This window comes from Hordeum vulgare, chromosome 3H (genome assembly GCF_904849725.1).
Source record: "Hordeum vulgare subsp. vulgare chromosome 3H, MorexV3_pseudomolecules_assembly, whole genome shotgun sequence".
NCBI classification, from domain to species: domain Eukaryota; kingdom Viridiplantae; phylum Streptophyta; class Magnoliopsida; order Poales; family Poaceae; genus Hordeum; species Hordeum vulgare.
This window is the reverse complement of record NC_058520.1, coordinates 94,763,664-94,786,135: the sequence shown is the minus strand read 5'-3', so window position 1 is coordinate 94,786,135 and position 22,472 is coordinate 94,763,664. Positions and strand designations below refer to the sequence as shown.

The following is a 22,472-nucleotide window of genomic DNA, read 5'->3' as shown; positions in this document are numbered from 1 at the left end:
TGTCACATGGGACCTAACATGAGACCTAATTCACATACAGTATGTCACATGGGACCTAACACGAGACCTAATTCACATACAGTATGCCGACCTAATTGAAAACTGAAAATAACATGAAAAAAATATATCAATATGACAATCGACAATATGTCATGAGTATTATTTCCAATAAGAAAACGATGTGTGACAAAGTGAGATCTGCAGAAATTGACATCAGTTTTGACAGTTTGGTGACAGTTCTAGTCATAATTTGATTCCTCAACCAATTATGGACACCAAATCAACGCTATCTCCAGGCTTTGGTATATTTCCTCCCAATTATAGACAACCATTCTCTGAATTTGTATAGAAGCATAAGTAAATGAAACTGGCATAAGTACTCCATATTGATCAGAGAAGCTAGATGGATGTGATCTACAGAGAAGCTAGATGGAGTATCAATCTGTTTCAGTCAATTTGGACCGTATTGATCAGATAGGATACTAGTATGATGAGAGATCAGTATACTAAATTGAGGACAGAAATCAGAGAACTTTGTATACTAATATCATCACAGATTCTCCATTTCTTTCATTGAACCAATTGATAGATCTCATCCAACAGGACTGACAGAAAACAGGCTGAGGAAGCCATTTTGATCCATAGTAAACCTCAGGTTCTTGTGTAAATTCAATCTATAAGTATACTGGAGTAAACTGAAATGTGGTGAATTGATTCATATTCAGGCTCTCTGTAGGAGTATTTCTCATTCATATTTTCAACAGAGCAAAATTCAGTCAAGTTTCACTAAAATTTGATTTTATCTAGAGCAAGGTTCAGTTATGGTGTAGCACAGGTACAGAAAAAATAAATCAGTTATGGAGTAGCGCAAGTACTGAAAGATTCAGTTAATCAATACCTTCATTATGGAGATGTATTCTTACAGTACTAGTGGAAAGAGAGATGTATTCATGTGATTATACAAGTACCTATGTGAAGTGCACTTTGCAGTATATCTGCAGATTGACAATTGACATTAAAAGGTGTTTTGCTCCAACATCGAACTCTCACAGAATAAAGAACCGGAAACACGCACACTTTGACAATCTTCTACTTTAACGCAACACAAGTCTGCCTTGTTTTATCCAGCACAAGTGCCTACTCAGTTTTGTCAGTCTTCAATCTAGCATGTATCAGTTCACCCAATTAAGTGTGAACTAACACAGCAGAGTCATTCCTCAAACCAGACCTTTTCTTGTTCACAAAAATTTGACAAAATTCAGTGTTAAGTGTTAACACAAGATTGTCAATGTCAGATTGGGTGAAATACTCCACGGAAGAGTACTTCACTTGTTCAGTACAAAAATCTGTTGTGTTTTTTTTTTTGAAAGATCCAGCAACCGCTGGCTTTTAAATTATAGCAGATAGCACATGGACAAAGAAAAACATCTTGGGGGGGGGGGGGGGGGGGAGGGGGGGTTGCGATCACATGATCAAGGAAGTAAAAAGAAGAAACTTTAAAAAAATTGGGGGCTAATGCAATCTGTTGTGTTAGATTGAAGGTTGTCAATCTTCCTTGTTTTATTCCCCAAGCCACATAATAAGACTAGTCCACACATACACAAATTTGACAAAATTCAGATCGCATCAGCTTTGCACTGCACTATAAAGAAGATGAAGAAGAATTTTCAAGTGATCGAAGGGACGCGAAGAGGGAAAAGGAGACTTTTTACTCCGGCGAGCTCCTCCACCCTGGAGGCGGCACCGAGGATACCTTGAGGGCGCAGCCATGGTGAGCGTGCAGTGTCTTTGCCTTGAGCGCGCAGCCGTCCGCGGACACGCGTCTCTGCGCTTCCACCTTGGAGGCGGCACCCAGTACGGACCGACGCCGACCTCCCAGCGCAGGGCCGCAAGCTCATACAGCTCGAGCCAGTACTCCATTCAAATTACATAGGTTGCAACCGGCCTGGTTATTGTCACTGACAGAGCCATGACTTCTTTTTGATCCAAAAAACCATTTGCCTTATCAAGTTCATATTGCTGCTGCAAACTTGGCTCTGGATTTCTCGGATAATGTTGCTTGTCTCCCTAACAAACAATCTTTCTCCCTCTGATATTCTTCCAGTGCAGGGTAAAACTATTAAATCTGATTTGTTAGTTCAAGGACCTAAAGTGTTTTCAGACCTTCAGATCTAAGAAGATTCCTGGATTTACACAAGGAGAGGTGGGTACAGGTGTGGGTGTTTTCTTGTGCATTCCAACAGATAATGTCCAAGTTCAAGCATCGGCTCCTCCTTCTACTCCTTTACAGGCCGAAGCCTTGCTTGCGCTGTTCAGATGGCCTCTCAGGTTAATCTTGCTAGCCCAACTTTCTTAATAGATTTGCCTTTCATTAGCTTCATTTGCTGCTTTGCGAGACATTTCAGATTCCTCTACTCCTTGGAACATTAGAAGAGAGCTAGCTATCTCTTCTAAAAATGCTGCTAATCTGAATTCCAAGGTGTTCCATGTTTCTCGAGATATTAATGGTATTGCGCACAATCTTGCCCACCAAGTTTTCAGATCCACTGGTAGTTCTCAAATTCATTGCTTTGCATCTTCTCACTCGAATACTTGTCCTGTGGTGTCTGTATTTGCCAACTTACAAATCATAGGTGCTTTTGTTGCATTGGTTTACTTCCAGCTTCTGATGGAAGTGATTGCTTTCGGCTGCTACACAGATTTTAGGACCTTGTGGTACATGCCTCTATTCTCATCTTAATTTCTACTTTCATTCACAAGGAGAAGGAGGTCGCTCTGCTTTGTTCATTTTGCAGGTTTGCTCCAGAAGAAGGCCATTCATAGAAATGTTGGATGGTGTGCGAGTTGCGGAAACGTCTTGCCGCGATGTGAGGGACGTGTTGCATGTTATATAGCAGGGGCACCGAACCCTGGATAGTGCATACATGTTTAAAGTACATCTTGGAGATAAAGGGATAGAGATAGAGTCTAATCTAGTTACAACCGATAAGCATAGATAGAGAGATTGAGGTTTAAACTAGATCCTATCTTATCTCTACTAGACTCCTTGGTGAACAAGTCATGTAGCTTGAAATCCTATTATGTTCGACACCCTCCCTTAATCACAACTTCATTAAGTTGAGATTATGTTTGAAGACTTCAAAGCTTCTGGTAGGCAAAGCTTTTGTGAATCCATCTGCAACTTGATCACTTGAATGAATGAACCGAATGTCTAGCATTTTACTGGCCACTCTTTCTCTGACAAAGTGAAAGTCTATCTCAATATGTTTTGTTCTGGCATGAAAGACTGGATTAGCAGATAGGTATGTTGCATCAAGATTATCACACCATAAGCAGTGAGCTTTAGAGCTCTTTATACCCAACTCCTTTAACATGGATTGCACCCATATAATTTCAGCTGTTGCATTGGCCAATGCTTTATATTCTGCCTCAGTGCTTGATCTAGAGACAGTGGCTTGTTTTCTGGCACACTAAGATATAAGATTAGGTCCAAAAAATACTGCAAAGCCACCTGTTGAGCGTCTGTCATCCAGACATCCTGCCCAATCTGAATCTGAGAAGGCACTGATAAGAGTGGACGGTGACTTGCTGAAATTCAAACCAATGCTCAAGGTATATTTCACATATCTGATTATACGCTTGGCAACAGTTAAGTGAACTGTGATAGGTGCATGCAAAAATTGACAGACTTTGTTTACAACAAAGGAAATATCAGGTCTTGTAAGTGTCAAATACTGAAGAGCACCTACTAGACTTCTGTATTTTGTATTGTCATCTGCACTGAGAAGTTCTCCTTCCATAAGTGACAACTTCTCTATACTAGACAAAGGAATGGGTGTAGGCTTACAACCATGCAGTCCTACCTTTCTTACCAAATCTGTAGCATATTTTTCCTCGGAGAGATAAAGTCCACCATTGTGTTTCTTTACTTCAATCCCTATGAAATAATGGAGTTCACCTAGATCCTTAAGAGCAAACTCTGCACTTAGGTCTTTTAGTAATCCTGAAATTGCCTCATCAGAAGAGCTTGTGACAATGATATCATCAACATAGATGAGGACAAATATGGAGGTATTGAACTTTGTATAGATGAACAATGAGGTGTCAGATTTCGATGGAACAAAACCAAGTGTTTGCATCTTTTTACTAAGTCTAGAGTACCATGCTCTTGGGGCTTGCTTCAGCCCATATAGTGCCTTATCAAGCTTGCATACCAGATGAGGTGCATTTTTATTTTCAAACCGAGGAGGTTGTTTCATATACACTTCCTCTTCTAGAACACCATGAAGAAACGCGTTCTGCACATCTAGCTGTCGAAGGCTCCATCCCCTGGAAACAGTAATGGGCAAGACCAAACGAATGGTAGCAGCTTTAACAACTGGACCGAAAGTATCCTCATAGTCTATTCCATACCGTTGTTTGAAGCCCTTTGCCACAAGCCTTGCTTTGTAGCGATCAATGGTTCCATCAGACTTTCTCTTAATTCTGAAGACCCATTTACAATCAATTAGATTTTTACCTTGACGTGGAGGAACCAGGTGCCATGTTTTATTTCTTTGTGGGGCCTGGTATTCTTCACACATTGCTTTTTCCATTTGTCATCACAAAGTGCCTCTTCAAGTGTAGCAGGCTCCCCTGATTCACCTGTAGAACAGACTAGGCCATGTTTGGTCATGTGTTTATAATTAATAGGCTGAATTACTCCTTTTTGCAACCGTGTACGGCGAGGAGTAGAATCGGAGTCCCGTGCGTGCACAAAAGATCCTCCAACTCCTGCGGCAGCCGATCCCGAGGCGGATCCTGTCATCGCAGACAGTTGATCACGGCTGGGATCCTCTGTGGCAGCTTGCTGAGGTGGTGGTGAAGCAACGATCGCAGAAGATCCGGAGCGGTTGTGCAGCTCGTCATTAGCCAATGATGGCGTGGGTCCGCCCGACCCCGCATCTGTGTCCGCACGCGCCGAGCGGCTGGAGGAGCGCCGCGTGTAACACAACGGTTGGCCCGAGAGGCGCCCGGTCGGGGGCCGGTGCGGGTCTGACGCTCCTGTCGCGAGCCCGCCGTTGTCACCTGGAACAGATCCCGAGGCGTCGTTGTCTCCTGGAGCCGGCCCTGAGGTCGATTCGCTGCATGGCTGCATGGCGGATCCCGAGGGGGTATGCTCCCGAGGCTGCGACACATGCAATATAGCTCATTTGAGCTGATTTCTTCATGGATTTGATCGCCGTTTTCATTGCTGGTTGCTGCAATAACATCAGATAACTCATGTGTATTGGTGGGAGGGTTAGCCAACATATGATCATCACAATTATTAATGCCCCCTTGGTCATATCCGGAGAAGATAGATGGAAAAAGGATAATTTCTTTTTGGAGGAGGGTACCAGTGTTTGGGTGAAGATCAGAGAAAGGGAACTTAGTCTCATCAAAACAACATCCCTGGAGATGTAGACACGACCAATGGATATGTCAAGGCATTTTACTCCCTTGTGTTGAGCAATATACCCTAAAAACGCACACTGTTTCGAGCGGAACATGAGCTTCCGATTATTATAGGGACGGAGGTTAGGCCAGCAAGCGCAACCAAAGACACAAAGTGTTGTGTAATCGGGTTTGGTGTGGAGAAGACGTTCTATCGGAGTTTCATTGTTGATAACACGACTAGGGAGCATGTTGATGATATGAACGACAGTAAGAAACACTTCATTCCAGAATTTTAGTGGCATTGAGGTAGGAGTGAGTAGTGGAAGACCAACCTCGACAATGTGGCAATGTTTGCGCTCGGCTAAACCATTTTGTTGGTGAGCATGAGGACATGATACATGATGGGAGATTCCCAAAGTTTGGAAGAAGGAATTTAACTTCTCATATTCCCCTCCCCAATCAGATTGGACAGCGATGATCTTGCTGTCAAATTTTCTTTCAACAAGTGCTTGAATTTTTTTAAAGACTTGGAAAACAGCAGACCTTCTTTTAAGAAGATAGATCCATGTGAACTTGCTATAGTCATCAATAAAACTTACGTAGTAAGTGTGTCTACCAATCGAACTGGGGGCAGGGCCCCAAACATCAGAGAAGATTAATTGCAAAGGTTTGATGGAAACACTGGTAGAGATTGGATAAGGTAATTGATGACTTTTTGCTCGCTGACAAGAATCACAAATAGTTTCAACATTGCGCTCACCAACATGTGGGAGTTTATTTTTCCTAAGCAAAGTATTGATCAAAGAAAAAGAAGCATGGCCTAATCTATCGTGCCATCGTGTGGTGAAGAACTTGGCAACACCAAAAGCTTGTTTATTGAATCTTGGGCGCTCCGGAATCAACGGATAGAGCCCTCGAACACATCTATCGCGATAGAGAACTTTCTTCGTGACCTGATCCTTGATCAAAAAGAAGAAAGGATGAAACTCGAGAAATATATGATTATCAAGAGCAATTTGATGAACGAAGAGAAGGCTTTTATTGGCACTAGGAACATGCAAATTTTTTCTAAGATGAATTTTACGACGGGGGGTATTAAAAACTGAATGACCTATGTGGTTGATCCTCACACCTTCGCCACTAGCAATGTGGATTTGATCCTTGCCGCGATATTTCTCCTTCAGGGTCACCTTTTTCAACTCATTGGTGACGTGGTTTGTGGCTCCACTGTCGACGTACCAATTGGTGTCGACCCCATAGGAACCATCGACGGCAGCAGCAACCTTGTCGTCATCTTGGGAAGAGGCATCATCCTCATCATAGCGGAACCAACAATCCTTGGCTGTGTGCCCCAGTTTACCACAGAACTCGCAACGAAGGGCATCCGGGCGAGATCGGTTGGAACCACCGCGCTGGCCCTGATTGTTGGTGGAGGGGGAACGGCCGCGGGGGTTGGAGTTGCCGGTGGAGGACTTGCCCCTGTTGCGAGGGGGTCCGTGCTGACGAGAGGAGGAGCCGCCACGGCCGCGGAACGTGGCGTTCACGGAGGATTTGAACCCGCCCGGGCTGTGGAAGAGAGCCATGCGCTGGTCGAAGTTGCTCATCATGGAGAAGAGCTCATCCAGGGTGACCGGCGTGACACGAGCGTCGAGGGTAGGTACCAGGGGCTGGTAATCCATGTCCAGCCCGTGGAGGATGTAAGAGACGAGTTCATCGTCTCGGAGCGGCTTGTCGGCGGCAGCAAGTTCATCAGCAAGCCCTCGCATATGGGCGAAGAAGGTGGCGACGGATTGTGTCCCCTTCTGTGCGCTGATGAGGGCCGTGCGAATGTTATTCACACGGCTGAGCGACTGGGACGAGAACATGCCCGCCAAAGCCGCCCAGAGCGCGCCTGCGGTGGTGATCGCGGTCACCTGGACAAGCACCTCTTTCGAGAGGTTGTTAAGCAGGTACCCGAGAACCTGCTGGTCCTCCCTAACCCAGGTTGGGTGGAGAGGGTTGGGTGTAGTGGTGGCCTTCCCGTCTTTATCTGTGGAGACGAGGGTTGCGGCCAGCTCCGGCGAGGATCCGTCGACGTATCCGAAGACGCCGGCGCCTCTCAGTTGTGGCACGATCTGTGCGCGCCACATGACATAATTGGTGCGGGTAAGTTTCTCCGTGATCTGGCCATTGAGGTTTGGTTGGGAGGATCCGGAGGAAGACATGGCTATGGCACTAATGGTGATTGGAAGCTAGATGTTTAAGAGGAGGAAGGGCTCTGTATACCACGTGCAAGTTGCTGAAACGTCTTGCCTCGATGTGAGGGACGTGTCGCATGTTATATAGCAGGGGCACCGAACCCTGGATAGTGCATACATGTTTAAAGTACATCTTGGAGATCAAGGGATAGAGATAGAGTCTAATCTAGTTACAACCGAAAAGTATAGATAGAGAGATTGAGGTTTAAACTAGATCCTATCTTATCTCTACTAGACTCCTTGGTGAACAAGTCATGTAGCCTGAAATCCTATTATGTTCGACAGATGGTACTCATCGCTCACACGCAGCAACGGCTGATCTATCTACCAAGGTGATGCAGTTCTTACAGGAACCTTTGGTTCGAGGGGTGGATTTTCTTCTCTCATGGCGCATACTCACTAGCAAAATGGTGCCAATTCTCATACTTCTTCATCCCCTACATCGTGCTGGCTGATGACATGTCTGAATTCAGTTCTCTCTTCATAGATGTAGTCCATCTGGTTGAATGAATAATGCTCAACCTATCTTTGCTCTCTCCATTCAGCTCTACTTATATGGCTGTACTTCCCCTACTATCAATCTTGTTGCCATTGTACTCACTAGCGGAGCATAGGCGGGACAAACAGGGGTCCGGCCCCCCTTCCATGAATTTTTTGCTGTGATAAGCTTCTCCTTTAGCCTAAACTTCCTGCTAATTATCCGACCTCTCTAATCTGATGTACTTATGTTATGAGCCGATAATGGAATTTGGCATGTGTTGGTGCGTTGTTTTGTTCAAAAAAAAAGTTGGGAGTCAAACTCCACACGAGCACCTCTTACCATCCACAGTCTGATGGGCAGACAGAAAGAATTAACCAATGTACAAAGAATTACCTAAGGTGTATTGCTTTTGCTAAACCCAAGAAAAAGAATAGCTGGTTGGCTATAGTAGAATGGTGGTACGGCACAACTTTTCATACATCATAGAAAATGGCACAGTTGCAGGCACTATTGCTGAAATTAACTTACCAATTGATCTAGAAGATACACCTGTTGCAACAACCAGTCAGAGAGAGCACATAACCCAGGTAATGAAAGAAGGTCTGCTCAAGGCTCAAAAAAAAAAAATGAAAACTTCTGCTGACAGTAAAAGGTCCGAGAGAGAATTCAGTGTGGGAGACATGGTCTATTTGAAAATTCAACCTTACAGACACTCCTCACTCAGCATACACAGGTGTTTGAGACTCGATCATGGCCCTTAACAGAGTTTTAAAGAGAATTGGTAACACCTCATACAAACTCCTGCTCCCTGATGGTTGATTAACCGGAAAGATCTCCAGGTGGAAGCAACAACGTGGGAAGATTCATCTTTCCTTTTAGAAAGTCTTGGCAGCATTCAGCCCTTGAGGACAAGCGCAAGCTCGACAAAGGGGTCCTGTTATTGAAGATCTGAAAAAACCAACACTTGTTCCTGAATTCGGACTCAGCGTACCGCTTCATCCTTTTAAACCCCGATGACTGTTCATTTGCCATCCAACGCTCGAAGCTCTCACTCATCGTTTCTGGCCTGTGATCCTACGGCCAAGGCATCACCGACGGTTGTAGCCACCCGCTCTCTTTCGGAGGTGTCTCCTGCTTTATTTTGTGGCCATGCTCTGCGCCGGCAAACTTTCGGCCGGCCGCACGCGGGCCGCACGATCCGCACCGTTAGATTTATTCATGCAATATTTTTTCCTCGATACGACAAATTTCGGCGCGATGCAGCTATTTTTATCAACGGTTGCAAAAAAAAAATTGTAACAAAAAAATATCTACGTGATCGTAACAAAAAAACGAACCTGATGATACGTGGTAACAAAAGTCAAACGTCGGTTGTAGCAAAATCTACGTGAACGTGTATGTAACTTTTTTAATGAACGGTTGCAGCAAAAAATGATGCCGGTTGTAACAAAAATTAACACGGTTGTAGCAAAAATTCAACGAACTCAAGTTGCAACCAACCGTGGATGCAACTTTTTGAATAGACAAAATGTAGCAAAACGACAAACGTTTGCATAAAAAATTAAACATGGTTGCAGCAAATTTGAACGGAAAATTGTTGCATAGCCTGACCAGCGAAGCACGCGCGCGCGAAAAATGTTGCATGACCCGCGCGAGACAGCGAACGACCGGCGACGCGCCGAAGGGAAACGTTTCCCTAATTTTGTAGCGCCGAATCCCCACGTGTAATGACCTACTGTAGATTCGAGGGGGCCATCTTTCCCCTTTGGTTACATTCTTAAGAGCGTTTCTTGATTTGGATCAAAGCGCCTTTTATTTTGTTACTCCCTCCGTTTCTAAGTATAAATATAAGACCTTCTAAAGATTTCATTAGAAAATACATATGAACGTATATATGCATATTTTACAATGTAAGTTCATTCATTTTGCTTTGTATGTAGTCTACAATGAAATTTCTAAAAGGTCTTATATTTAGGAACGGAGGGAGTATATACTAAAACCATCGAAACTCCTACCAAAAACACTAAGTTTACTGCATAAGTATTTTCTCTACAATTTTGCTGCAGTTCAAGTTTGGTGGTCTTTCCTGCGATCAGCGCCTATCATGTCCACATCGGTGCCGGCGAGGATAAATAAGGAAGCACCAGCAGCAAGAGTGCAACGATTAATCATAATGTATCAAGTATCATGATCCATTGCATACATGTTAACTCCGAGATAAATTTAGAGAGAGGACGCGCGTGAGAAATAGCATGAAGAAGATTAACCCTTAGATGATTTGAGTTGCTTGTTCTGTTCTGAGCCTTAGTCACGCACGCGCCTTTTCTTCGGGTGTGTAGTTTGCTACTACTGAGATTTGGAGAATCATTAGTTCTCTAACTGATATTGGTCAATAAAAATCAAGCTCTGAATCTTGTGCATGCTGCTACCTTGGGGTGTGGAGTTGTAGAAATGACTTTGTGCTTAATCGTAAATCTGGGTGCAAAGGCTCTGTATAGTGGTGTGTGGGCCGGTAGGGGACTACTGAGCCGTAGACAGTACAACAACACTGAACTGCGGCGCCTGGGCCATCGCAGGTGGGATGATCATACTTCAGCTTCACTCACCGGCATTGGCAATGGCATGTTACCTCTGCTCGCCGAGCTACGCTGTCACCGGCAACAGCCATCAGACACCCGAACAGCGATCGGCCGGTGTGGTGCACCTGGAACTGTCTACCTGCTTGCTGGTCACAAGTGCGTCAACGAGGTGGCCATCAGGTGGTCGCACCCGCAACTGCCAGAGCAACGCGTGCCTCAACGTACAGGCCAACTCTCCTTCCACGCCGGGGCGCCACCGGCAGTGACGGCCAGGATGAACACCCGACTTCAGCAACATTTCCCATACAAAAATCACAGAAATTCAGCAGCAAAACAAACATATCTGAAACCGGAGCCGTCGTCTCGCAACAACAAAACACCACAGAAATGCAGATCAGTAAAACAAACATATCCGAAACGGAGCGGTCATCTCGCAGCAACAAAACACCACAGAAAAGCAGATCAGTAAAACAAACATATCCGAAACGGGAGCGTCATCTCGCAGCAACAAAATACAACAGAAATGCAGCGGTAAAACAAACATATCCCAAACCCGAACCGTCATCTCGCAAGTCGCAACAACAAAATATCACACAAATGCAGCTTCGCAGCAACAAAATACAACAGAAATGCAGCGGTAAAACAAACATATCCCAAACCCGAACCGTCATCTCGCAAGTCGCAACAACAAAATATCACACAAATGCAGCGGTAAAACAAACATATCCCGAAGCCGGGGCCGTCATCCCGCAACAAAATAAGAAAAGCAGCCGGGGTAGCAGTCTCACAGGTCAAAAGTGCCATAACGATTCAGAGTGGCATGCTGACAAACAAAGGCCCCAATAATTGAGTTAAGTAACCTCGCCCCTTCCCCATGATGCTAATGCCGGCGAGTCAGCGGGTTTTCCTCGACAATCCCCATCTAAATGAGGCCACTAATCTAAAGATCAGGCTAATAATGACGACTATCTTCTATCGACGATTTCGACCAATATGAATAATAAGTGCTGGGACTGAGCTTAGCAGACAGGGACAGGGAGCAAGAACGAAAGAGATAACTCATATAAGTTTGATAATATGGTGTACAGCTACTAATGTAATAAAAGCTAGTTGTAGATCACCTAATAAACATCCGCATCCATCCTAGAATTTTCAAACATAAAATCGAATCGAAAAGCTTATCATCTTACGCTAGGCTAGACTAAGGGAGCATATCCAACCGGATAAAATAACGGTCGAAACGATGCTAGATGATGACTGAGCTCACGCGCCGTGTGATGGCTTCAGTTTCTGAATCCAGTGCTTGAGCCCCTTCTTGTGGCCACTGCTCCTCAGAGTGTCAAGAGAGCCACCCTGCGACATAACAGACTGGATTTTCTCCAGGGTTTTCACAAGCTGCCAGAAATCTGGCCTCTTCTCGGGCTGCAACGCGCAGCACTGCTCGATCAGGGGTCTCACTGCTGCTGGGCAGTAATCTTGAGGGTCCATCGGTTTCAATTTCTGAAATAAAACCAAAAGATTTAGTCAAGGAATGGGTACATCCGCCGCAGATATGCGTTCTGCAAAAAAGGCAAACTCAAACTCGTAAATAAACTCTTACGTCAGTCGCAACGGCATAAGCCACCTGGACTGGGGATAGGTTCTCGAAAGGAATTCTTCCGGTCACCATCTCCCACAGCAGCAGTCCAAAGCTATACACATCCACCTTTCGGTTATATGGCTTGCGCTTTATCATCTCAGGGGCCATCCAGCGGTACGTGCCCTCATCCTCCAGTAGCAGATCACATAGCGTCTCCTCGCAGGCAATGCCAAAATCAGCAATCTTCACCTCGAAATTCTCATCAAAAAGGATGTTCTCGGGCTTAATGTCGCGGTGGACAACTCCCTGAGAGTGGACGTACTCCAACCCGCGGGCAATCTCAAGAGCGATGGATATGGTCCTCTCCAGAGGGAGGGGCCGGTGCTCTGGGTTGTGCAGGTATGACCTCAAGGAACCTCCAGGAAGAAGCTCTGTAATAATGTAATAAACTGGTCCACATTTATGAGTTGCTACAAGCTGCATTAAGAAGTTACCAACAAAATGGAATTAGTCAAGGTTAATCAATAACAAGGCATGATTCATAAATATTATTGATTGTGGTCAGCTCATAATAGATAAACTTATTAATGAATATTTTGAGCACTTCACGACACACTGAAATAGCAATGGTGCTTATCGTAAGATAACATCAGCTTATTTTTATTTTTATTTTGAAGGTTTAAAACAAGTTGTCGGACAATTATGAGTTGTTTATAACAAAAGGTTCAACTAAGGCATATCCTCAAAGTATTTTTCTATTGCAAAAAGGGACATAAACATGCCCATTATTAGATTGCATGACCATTACAAGGCTAAGGGGAAAAAATCAAATGAAACACTTGCACTATCTATGCCCCTCAGAGATATAATAAGAAAAACAATACATCTTGGAAAGTCTGAATGTAATTATACCTTGATCACATTCTTATGGTACAGATGAGACAATGCATTGATCTCAGTGTTATATTGTTTGTCAAGCTTTGCAGCCATTATCCCACCAGGGTCCTCGTGAGGCCGACGGATAAATTTAATGGCAACCGGTTTATCATCGTAAAGTCCTCTGTATAGCCGGCTATGTGCCCCAGAAGCAAAACTATGGCCAACAAGTAGCTTGGCTTTATCAAGTTTCCAATCAACTGTCGATTGTACCGCTTGAGCCATGCTAACCGTACGGCTCCTCACATTCTCTACTGCACTAACCCTCCTCCTTCCCACATTGTCAAAGTATCTTCTGGTCCATGAACTATCCTTCTGAGAACTGTGCTCACCAAAGACCACCGGAGTCGAGCACCAATCAGGGCTTGCAGCCATATCACACTGTTCCCTGCCCAACGATTTGCCATAGACGCTTTTATCAGACCCCACACGCTTCGGGGGAGGACTTGTGAACCTCTGACTGCTGGCCCTCGCTTCCCTGAAAGTATCAGAAGGCACTACGCTGGGAAGAGGAGACTTTGATCTTGGCTTATGCAGAGATCCATCAGCATTTTGTACGCTGGAGCCTTGATTCGGGTATGCCTTGTTTAAGTAGCTGAGCAGCATCATTGAGCTTGGGCTCTTGACCAGGCTCCTCGCCCTTGGGGCCTTGGATTTCTCAGACTTTGCCGGAGGGCTCAAAGGAATCTCCAAACTCATCTTCTGCTTGCTGGCCTTTTTCTCATTAGGCTGGAGTGTGGATCGGAGTGATGGTAAACTAGCAGTATGCTTCAGCGCAGCCACTGTTTTATCATTGTCTCGATCAATGGGCATCGTCACACACTTACCCATGCTCACAAACCTCTGAAGTCTCTGCTCCACATCCCTGCCAAGAGGAGCCACACTCACAAACCTCTGAAGTCTCTGCTCCACATCCCTGCCAAGAGGAGCCACACTCACAAACCTCTGAAGTCTCTGCTCCACATCCCTGCCAAGAGGAGCCACACTCACAAACCTTTGAAGCCTCTGCTCCACATCCCTGCCAAGAGGATCCACATGCACCCCATGGGAACCAACCCTTGTGTAGACGGTGTGCGAAAACTTAGTCCTCCTAACCCAGGAGGTCTCCTTGTCCATACTGCTGGAACTAAGGAGACGAAGAAACGCTGTCACAGGTGATCAGATTCCAACTTTGGAAGCTTGGACTAGCATGAACCACATGTTGAAGTGAAATTTGGAACAAAAGTCACAGGAAACGCCTCCGAGAGACCTTAGGCCAGGAATCGCAGCGATTCCTCGACCCATTTGCTGCCAAATTCTTGCCGCAAGTTGTACAGAAGATGGGTGTGATGCACAAAGAGGTCAAGGGTCTGCTCAGTATCAAACAGATCCCTGAAACTTGCTGAAGAACCGGCAGCAGCCTGGCCTTCCCAAGAATCCTGAAATACAACAATAGGAAAAGAAAAGATTGTAAGCTGAACTTGGTGCCCAACGGGTAGTATTATAATGACAATTATTGCTTATATGAAATGTCTCCGTTCAGCGAATAAAAACAAAACAATATTTATCATTATCGGTTGAATACTTGAATTATAATAATGATCTGACTTTTTCTCATCCAATTAGTGGAATATACAGGCATGGAGCAGTTCAAATAACGCGATTTTTTTTGACAATTGGACATACTGTGAACCATTACAGGAACTGCAGGAGTAAAAATTATGACCCGAGCAAGCATCATCCAGACTATTTGATTTTTTTCAACGAGACGTCAAATTATGGGGCGACAATCCTCGCGAAGAAAAATAAAAACGCGTAAGATCTAAATAATTTTTTACCAAAAAAGAGTAAATCCCAACACCCCGCCGGTATTATGACTTCCCAAACCACGACGGGAGAACATCATCCGACGATGAAATTCAGACTCGGCAACATTACCTGAACTTTTCTGACAATCGACAAAGAACAAGGAAATAGAAGGACAAATCCAAAAGGAAATGATCCGGAAGCAAACGCGGGCCTCGCGCAGATTTGCACGCCAACGGCATCAAGAAACTGACATCCAGACAGAGAGCTGGAGACTTGAGCGCCGAAAACTAGAACTACTAACCAGCGAAAAAGGATCCGCAAACAAACAGCGAACTTGGCTTGCCAGCCGAACTCGATCGAGAAGCGCCGAAAGCCAAGCTCACGTCCAAGGACGCACTAAGATCGAGACGGACAGCCGCCCACTTTTTTCCAAACAAGCAAGCATCCGGCGAGGAGGGGAAGAAGGAGAAACAATCTGGGACGAGATGAGATGGGAGGAGCAGGAAACCAACTGACCTTCCTCGGTGCGGGCGGGAGGTTGCGGGAGCGGAATCCGGATCAGAATGCCTGCCTCGTCCAACCCTCTTCTCTCTATTTATCTATCTATCTATCTGTATATATCTCTTCCCCTCTTTCCGGCGCGAGCTCGAGCTAACGGAACCGAATCTGATCGGCCGAGGAGGCCGGGGGGAGGGTTGGATGATGATGGATGGATATCAGCGGCCAGGACGACGCATTGAAGGCCCGCACCAGAAAGAAAAGGGCCCGGCCGGCCGGTGGACGCCCGGGCTGACACCCTGTACCCGCGGCGGTGGCCCGCGGATGGATGGACGTACGCACGCTGGCTGCTCCCTCCCCGTACGGCCCCGGGACTCCTGCCCCTGTCCCGAGCGCGCACGGCTCTCCTCCTCCTCTCCCCTGCTGCCCCCAACAGCTCCACCGCGTTCAAAGGAGGGCTCTTTCGGGACACGGGAAGTCCCCGGAGGCCACGGCAGCAGAAGAGGGGGCCGCACCGGCTAAGGAAACCCGGCGGGGAGGAGGCCGACAGGTGTCGACGATGGCATGTGTGGGAATACGGAGGAACCGTCTAGCGAGATTAGGAAGGAAGGGAGGGAGTAGTATTTGGAGGTGGTGGTGGTGGAGGAGGAGTCAATGCTCGCACGCGGCTCAGCAGGGACAAGCCAGGTGAGGTGAGGTGAGGTGAGGGAGGGAGGGCTTGGCCTCGTTCGTTCGTTGTGGAGTGTGGGGTGGCAGAGGTGGACGGATGAGATGGATGGAGACGAGAGGGACTGCCGGGATTGAGTGAGAATGTCAAGCTTTTTGCATGGAAAAGGCAGCCGGGCGTTTCTCCTCGGCGGCATCCCTGACCCCTCCTTTTCCCTTTCCCACATTCTTTGCTTCCATTATTGGCGATGGTGATCCTTCGTGAGCTAGGATCGGATGATGGGATTCTCTGCGTGTCTGTCATGCTTCCTGTTACTTTCTTTTTCTGTAAAATGCCTTCATCCTTGAAATGATTTCTTTTCTGAGGCTGTGGTTTTTCTTTAGGCTGGAATGATATTTGTAAAGCCTGTTTTAGTGGTTGTAGGAAAGAGGGGGGATTGGATGGATCATGGTAGCTCACTGTTTATGGCAAAGGAAGGACCGATTCTTGCAATTGTTCGGCTTTTTAGGATCCATTTTGCTATATAAAACTAGGAAGGCTTACAAGGAAAATTGGATGCTGCCCGACCTTTGCTTCTGCGAGGAATACTTATGCTCATGCTCATGTAGGATTCTGTGTGTCATAAACTCATAATTATTTCTTTCTATCATTTTTGTATTGTGTATGTGTATTCATCCTTGACTTCATATTTATAAAGTTGTTTATGGGTTGTAAGCAAAAGTAGAAATTGGATGGACCATAGTAGTAGTTTACCATTAAGGTTGGTATCATGGAACATTCCATGATTTTACAAACGACACATGACTAGAATGTATAGGTTAGAAGAAAATGGTTTGCATGATCCTTTTTAAAAATATGGTTTACAGAAAACCAAATGTTACCGATATCTACTTTTATGAGACATACTTGAGCGCATGTCCGTGTATGTTTGCCTGACTTATTGGATCCGTACACTTTATCAAACGACTCGTGGCATGGTGTTGCACCAGCGGAGACACTAGGATCAAGGGTAACGAGGAGAAGCCCTCAACCAATTCTTGCGAGGATATTGGGGTTGGCATTTGTAATCGAATACAAAGGCTGCAAATTTGTATGACGACGTAACAACCTTCATTGGTGTGCAACACTCGACGATTCAACAGATGACACGTGACTAAAATGGATGGGCTGGAATAATATGGTTTGAACAAAAAACTACTAGGAAACAAACATCAAAATATTGGGTATAGACGATGGTGTTGTTGACCTCTGCTCCTGCTTTTTTTGTAATATGTATTCATCCTTGAATCTATATTTATGCAAGTTTATTTAGCAGTAAATAACCAATTCTTGCAATTGTTCATCTCTTTGATATGCCTTATTGGATCCACGCAACATAAACTAGGAATTTGTGGGAGTCAATTCAGCTTAATACTATATTCACTCGCGATTTACATATGGTTTACTAAAGCTTTCTTTTTTTTTCTCCCCTCCTATGAGTTTCACAGGATGGGCCCCTCCTCCCCATTTAATCTTCAAGCAATAACTATTACCGAATCAGCATCCATAAAATATGTACTCTCTTTATTTTTATATACAAGACCACAAACTAAAATTACATGTATCAAGGTCAAATTTAATACATGTTTTACAATCTAGCTTTTCTTTTCGTTTACTGGGGTCATTAATATACTGCATGCATGCAAGAACACTCAGTGAAGGAAGTAGCTGAGTGTAATTACGAGTGTATGCACACAAGTATTAAACAAGTTGTTAGTTCGAGGAAACATAGTTAATGTTTACCTCGATTACTGTTGTTGGCCTTGTATAGATGCAAAATGTACATTCCATAATGGCCTTGTATAAGTAAATGGAAGGAGTAGAAAGATTCATAACTCTAGTATTACTCGTTGATTTATATGTAAGTACTAAGTTTACAAGGAAACCGTATGTTGCCAAGAAATGTAAAATGCTAAATGCGTGGTTGACAAGCTATCAAAATAGCCTATGCACTAACATCCTTCCTTAGTTTCAATCTACACCCCCTCCCAACACCCCACCCCAATTTCAATGTAATACCACGTGATTTCAGCTGCCTAACCTCTGGTCTCTGCGTCAATACGTACACTTATTCTGTAAGATAATCCCCGTAGGCGTGGCAAAGCGTGTGAGAAATACTTGTGTGGAGACATGCTCACGTATGATTACCAGACTCATACGCTCTGATATATCTAGAGTCTCATGGCGTGTTGTCATACGAGCCAAAATGAGACACTAGGAGCAAGGATGATGAGAAAGAAGCCCTCGGCTGACATGATGAGGATAGTAAGGTCGATCTGTTGTCGAATAAAAAAGTACAAACTTGTAGTCATGAATTATGATGTAGCACTAACCTCCATATACATGGAACATTCGATGATTCAACAATGACTTGTGACCAAAGGGGCGGACAAGAAGAGGATGGTTTATACGGAAAGCAACTATAGAACAAAAATGAAGAATGGTAGAGAGGATGGTGTTGCCGACCTCAGCTTATGCGAGAAATAGTTGTGCTCATGCTCACGTATGGTTATCAGAACCAGACGCTCTGATGTATTCAATGTCTCGCGTCATGCTGTCACATGGACCAAAATGAGACACTAGGATCAAGGGTGACGAGGAAGAAGCCCTCAGCGAGAGATGACGATATCAAGGTTGGTGTTGGAAGTCGAATCGAAAAGGGTACACATTTATAATAATAAATGATGACATTACCATAACCTCCATGAACGTACAACATTTGATGATTCTCCAAACGACACTTGGTAAAATGGGCAAAATGGATGAAGCTGGTTTGCACGGGAAAAATGGAAGAAAAATAAAAAAGACTAGGTGGAGATGATGGTGTTCTTGACCAGAAAGTGAGTCGTGGTTTGGAAGGGAGACATTCGATAACACATATGGACTGTGCTACAAGTTACCATTAGTGTTAGAACAAAATTTATGATAGGATGTTTCAATATATGGAAGTTTGAAACAACTAAAAAATACAGTCATAAATGATGGCATAACCCCAACCAGCATGGGTGTGAAACATTCGACGATTCAACAAACAACACGTGACTAAAATGTATGGTCAAGAAGAATATGATTTTGTCAAAAAAACCATGAAACAAAAATCAATATTTGATAGAAAGGATGGTGTTGTTGACCACTCCTTATGTGAGAAATACTTGTGCTCATGCTCTCGTATGACTAGAGGACACTAGATATATCCAATGACTTGTGGAGTGCTTCCCCATGAGCCAAAATGAGACACCAAAAGCAAGGTTGACGAGGAAGAAGCCCTCGGCTGAAGTCGACATATGTTGTCGAATCAAAAAGCTACAAACTTGTAGTCATGAATCATAACAATAACTCATACGTCCATTTTGCATCATGAATCTTTATTGATACTTGTCTTATTATTGTTCATTATTCCCTATTATTATGTAATTCTTATGTATTTTCTCTCTGAATATGCAAGGTACATTATGAAGAGGGAAGTATCTGAAAGCTGGAATTGTGGACCGAGAAACCGAGAAAAAGGTAGAAAAATCAAGTTGCTCTGAATGACCTGAAACTTCATGGAGATTTTTTCTGAAATATATAAGAATTATTGGGCCAAAAATACACCGCAAAGGGGCAACCACCTGGGCACAAGCCAACAACCCCCCCCCCCCCCCCGGGCCACGCCCTGATGGCTTGTGAGGCCCGTGTTGGCCCTTCGACGCCCCTCTTCTCCTATATGGTGTGTTTTACCCTAGAAAAATTCAAGACATAACTTTCGCGATGAAGCGCCACCATATTGAGGCGGAAACCTGGGTAGATGCCCTTTTGCTCTCCGGCAGAGCGATTTTGCCGAAGGAATTCCTCTCCGGGAGGGGGAAATCGAAGCCATAATCATCACCAACGCTTCCTCCTTCGTGAGAGGACCAATCTTCATCAACATCTTCACCAGCATCATCTCATCTCCAAACCTAGTTCATCTCGTGTATTTAATCTCCGTCTCAAAACCTTAGATTGGTACCTCTGAGTTGCTAGTTGTGTTAATTACATCTTGTACTTGATGCTAGTTGGATTAATTGGTGGAAGACATAATGTTCAGATCTTTAATTATATCTGTTACACCTATGAGGTTGAACATGTTGATGAGGTGTGAGTAGTTACTATTGTTCCTGAGGACATGAGAGAAGTCTGGTTGTAAGTAATCATATAAAGTTGCCATTCGTTCGATATTTTGATGATATGTATATTGTTACTTCATTTAGTGATGTCATGTGAACATCGGCTACATGACACTTTACCATGTTATGGGCCTAAAGGAAGTCCTTGTGGACTAACAAGTAGATGATGGGTTGTGAGAGTGACAGAAGCTTAAACCCGAGTTTATGTGTTGCTTCATAAGGGGCTGATTTGGATCCACATGTTTCATGCCATGGTTAGATTTATCTTAATTCTTTTTTCGTAGTTGCGGATGCTTGCGACAGGGTTAACCATAAGTGGGTTTTTAGTTCAAGTAAGAACAACACCTTAGCACCGTTCCACCCACATATCAAATCATCAAAGTAGCAAACGTGAATCATCTTAATATGATGAACATGACTAGACAAAAAATTTCATGTGTCCTCGGGAGCGTTTTCTTTACATAAGAGAACTTTCAGGCCTGTCCTTTGCTATAAAAAGGATTGAGCTACCTTGCTGCACCTTTGCTACTATTATTACTTGTCACTTGTTATGAATTACCTTGCTACAATACTATATATCAGTGTTACTTACAACACTTGCAGAGAATATCTTTCTGAAAACTGCTTATCGTTTCCTTCTTCTCCTCGTTGGGTTCGACACTCTTACTTATTGAAAGGACTACGATTGATCCCCATGCTTGTGGGTCATAAATAACCTCTATATAAGTGGAACATTCAATAATTCAACGACGACGTGTGACTAAAATGAACGGACAAGAAGAAGATGGTTTTTACGAAAAACAACTATGGAGCAAAAGTAGAAGATTGGGTAGAAAGGATGGTGTTGCCGACCTCACCTTCTGCGAGAAATAGTTCCGCTCATGCTCATGTATGCTTATTAGAGCCAATCACTCTGATGTATCCAATGACTCATGTCATGCTATCACATGAATCAAAATGAGACACTAGGAGCAAGGGTGACGAGGAAGAAGCCCTCGGCCAACACGACGACAATACCGAGGTTGGTGTTGGTAATCGAATCGGAAAAGGTACAAATTTATAGTCATAAATGATGGAATCGCCATAACCTCTACGGGCGTACAATTTTCAGCGGTTCTGCAAACAACACTTGACTAGAATGAACGGACTAGAAGAAGCGTGGATGCATGAAAAAAAGGAGCAAAAGTCAAAAGATTGGGTGGAGAGGATGGTGTATTCGTAAAGTTGGAAAGTGAGTGGTTGTTCGAAAGCGAGACATTAGAAAACATACATGGACTATTGTTTAATTTATCATTAATGTTAGATTAAAATTTAAGGTAGGACGTTTTCGTATATGGAAGTTTGAAACAACCAAAAGTTACAGTCATAAATGTCGACATAACCACAACCTCCACGTCCTCAAACATTCGATGATTCAACAAACTACACGTGACAAATGAACGGGCCAGAAGAAGATCGGTTGCATGAAAAACAAATATGAAACAAAAACCAAAAGTTGGGGCGGGAAGGATAAGAGGATGGTGTTTTGTAAAACCAGGAAGGGAGTTGTTTGGAAGAGATACATCGAAAACATATAGGGACTATGCCACAATTCACCATGAATGTTGGATTAAAATCTATACTAGTACTAGCACGTTTAAATGTATGTAAGTTTGTCCCTAGAAGAAGTATATGGAAGTTTGAAACAGCTCTGGGTCAATCCATACGAGTGGGAGAACAATGTCATGAGAAGTTGCTAGTACTAGCTTAAACAATACTCAACCGACTAAACGCATGGTAGTATACTACTCCTACAACACAAATATAGAGAAGGGCACATTATTGGCTGCAACAATGTTTGACCCATCCAAGAGACTTTGGTGTCCAAATCACATGGCCAAATTGTAGGGATACCCGACATGTTGGACTTTCCAAGGGCGCCCTGTTCACACGGACCCTCCCTAACGGCCCCACCCAGGGAAGATCCCAGCTCATTCGTTCATCCGATTCATCTGACTTCATTTCCCACCATATTCTACATTTCTCCAATATTAATCAATTAGCTTCCATTATTCAGCCAGGCATTTCTCCATGGCCGCCCAGCCTCTGTCCCGCCCCAAGAGCAG

General features: G+C 44.2%; 1 protein-coding gene and 1 long non-coding RNA gene across 3 annotated transcripts; one reads left to right on the top strand and one right to left on the bottom strand.

The window, feature by feature from the left end:
* The first annotated feature begins 1,540 nt into the window (after positions 1-1,540).
* On the top strand, positions 1,541-3,229 carry LOC123439604. The gene is made up of 2 exons (XR_006630123.1): positions 1,541-2,549; positions 2,663-3,229. It is a non-coding gene; the product is annotated as an uncharacterized LOC123439604 (long non-coding RNA).
* An 8,528-nt stretch (positions 3,230-11,757) lies between these two features.
* LOC123443109 (serine/threonine/tyrosine-protein kinase HT1-like) lies at positions 11,758-16,255 on the bottom strand. 2 transcript variants are annotated; one of them, XM_045119369.1, is made up of 5 exons: positions 15,535-16,255; positions 14,123-14,648; positions 13,207-14,071; positions 12,316-12,771; positions 11,758-12,215 (listed from the first exon to the last, which is right to left on the bottom strand). In XM_045119369.1, exons 2-5 carry the CDS (start codon positions 14,344-14,346, stop codon positions 11,979-11,981), a joined length of 1,782 nt encoding a protein of 593 aa, XP_044975304.1. In that variant the 5' UTR covers positions 14,347-14,648; positions 15,535-16,255; the 3' UTR covers positions 11,758-11,978. The 2 variants fall into 2 exon arrangements, with proteins under 2 accessions (XP_044975304.1, XP_044975303.1); XM_045119368.1 differs by having other exon boundaries at positions 13,207-14,648; positions 15,535-16,254.
* Between the last annotated feature and the right edge of the window lie 6,217 nt (positions 16,256-22,472).

Bases quoted from the DNA above. Each gene is read 5' to 3' on its own strand.
- LOC123443109 (XM_045119368.1), bottom strand. From the start codon at position 14,346: ATGGACAAGGAGACCTCCTGGGTTAGGAGGACTAAGTTTTCGCACACC. The intron at 12,772-13,206 runs GTATAATTACAT...TTCTTAATGCAG, and splicing joins ACCATAAGAATGTGATCAAG to CTTGTAGCAACTCATAAATG. The intron at 12,216-12,315 runs GTAAGAGTTTAT...GTTTTATTTCAG, and splicing joins CTTATGCCGTTGCGACTGAC to AAATTGAAACCGATGGACCC.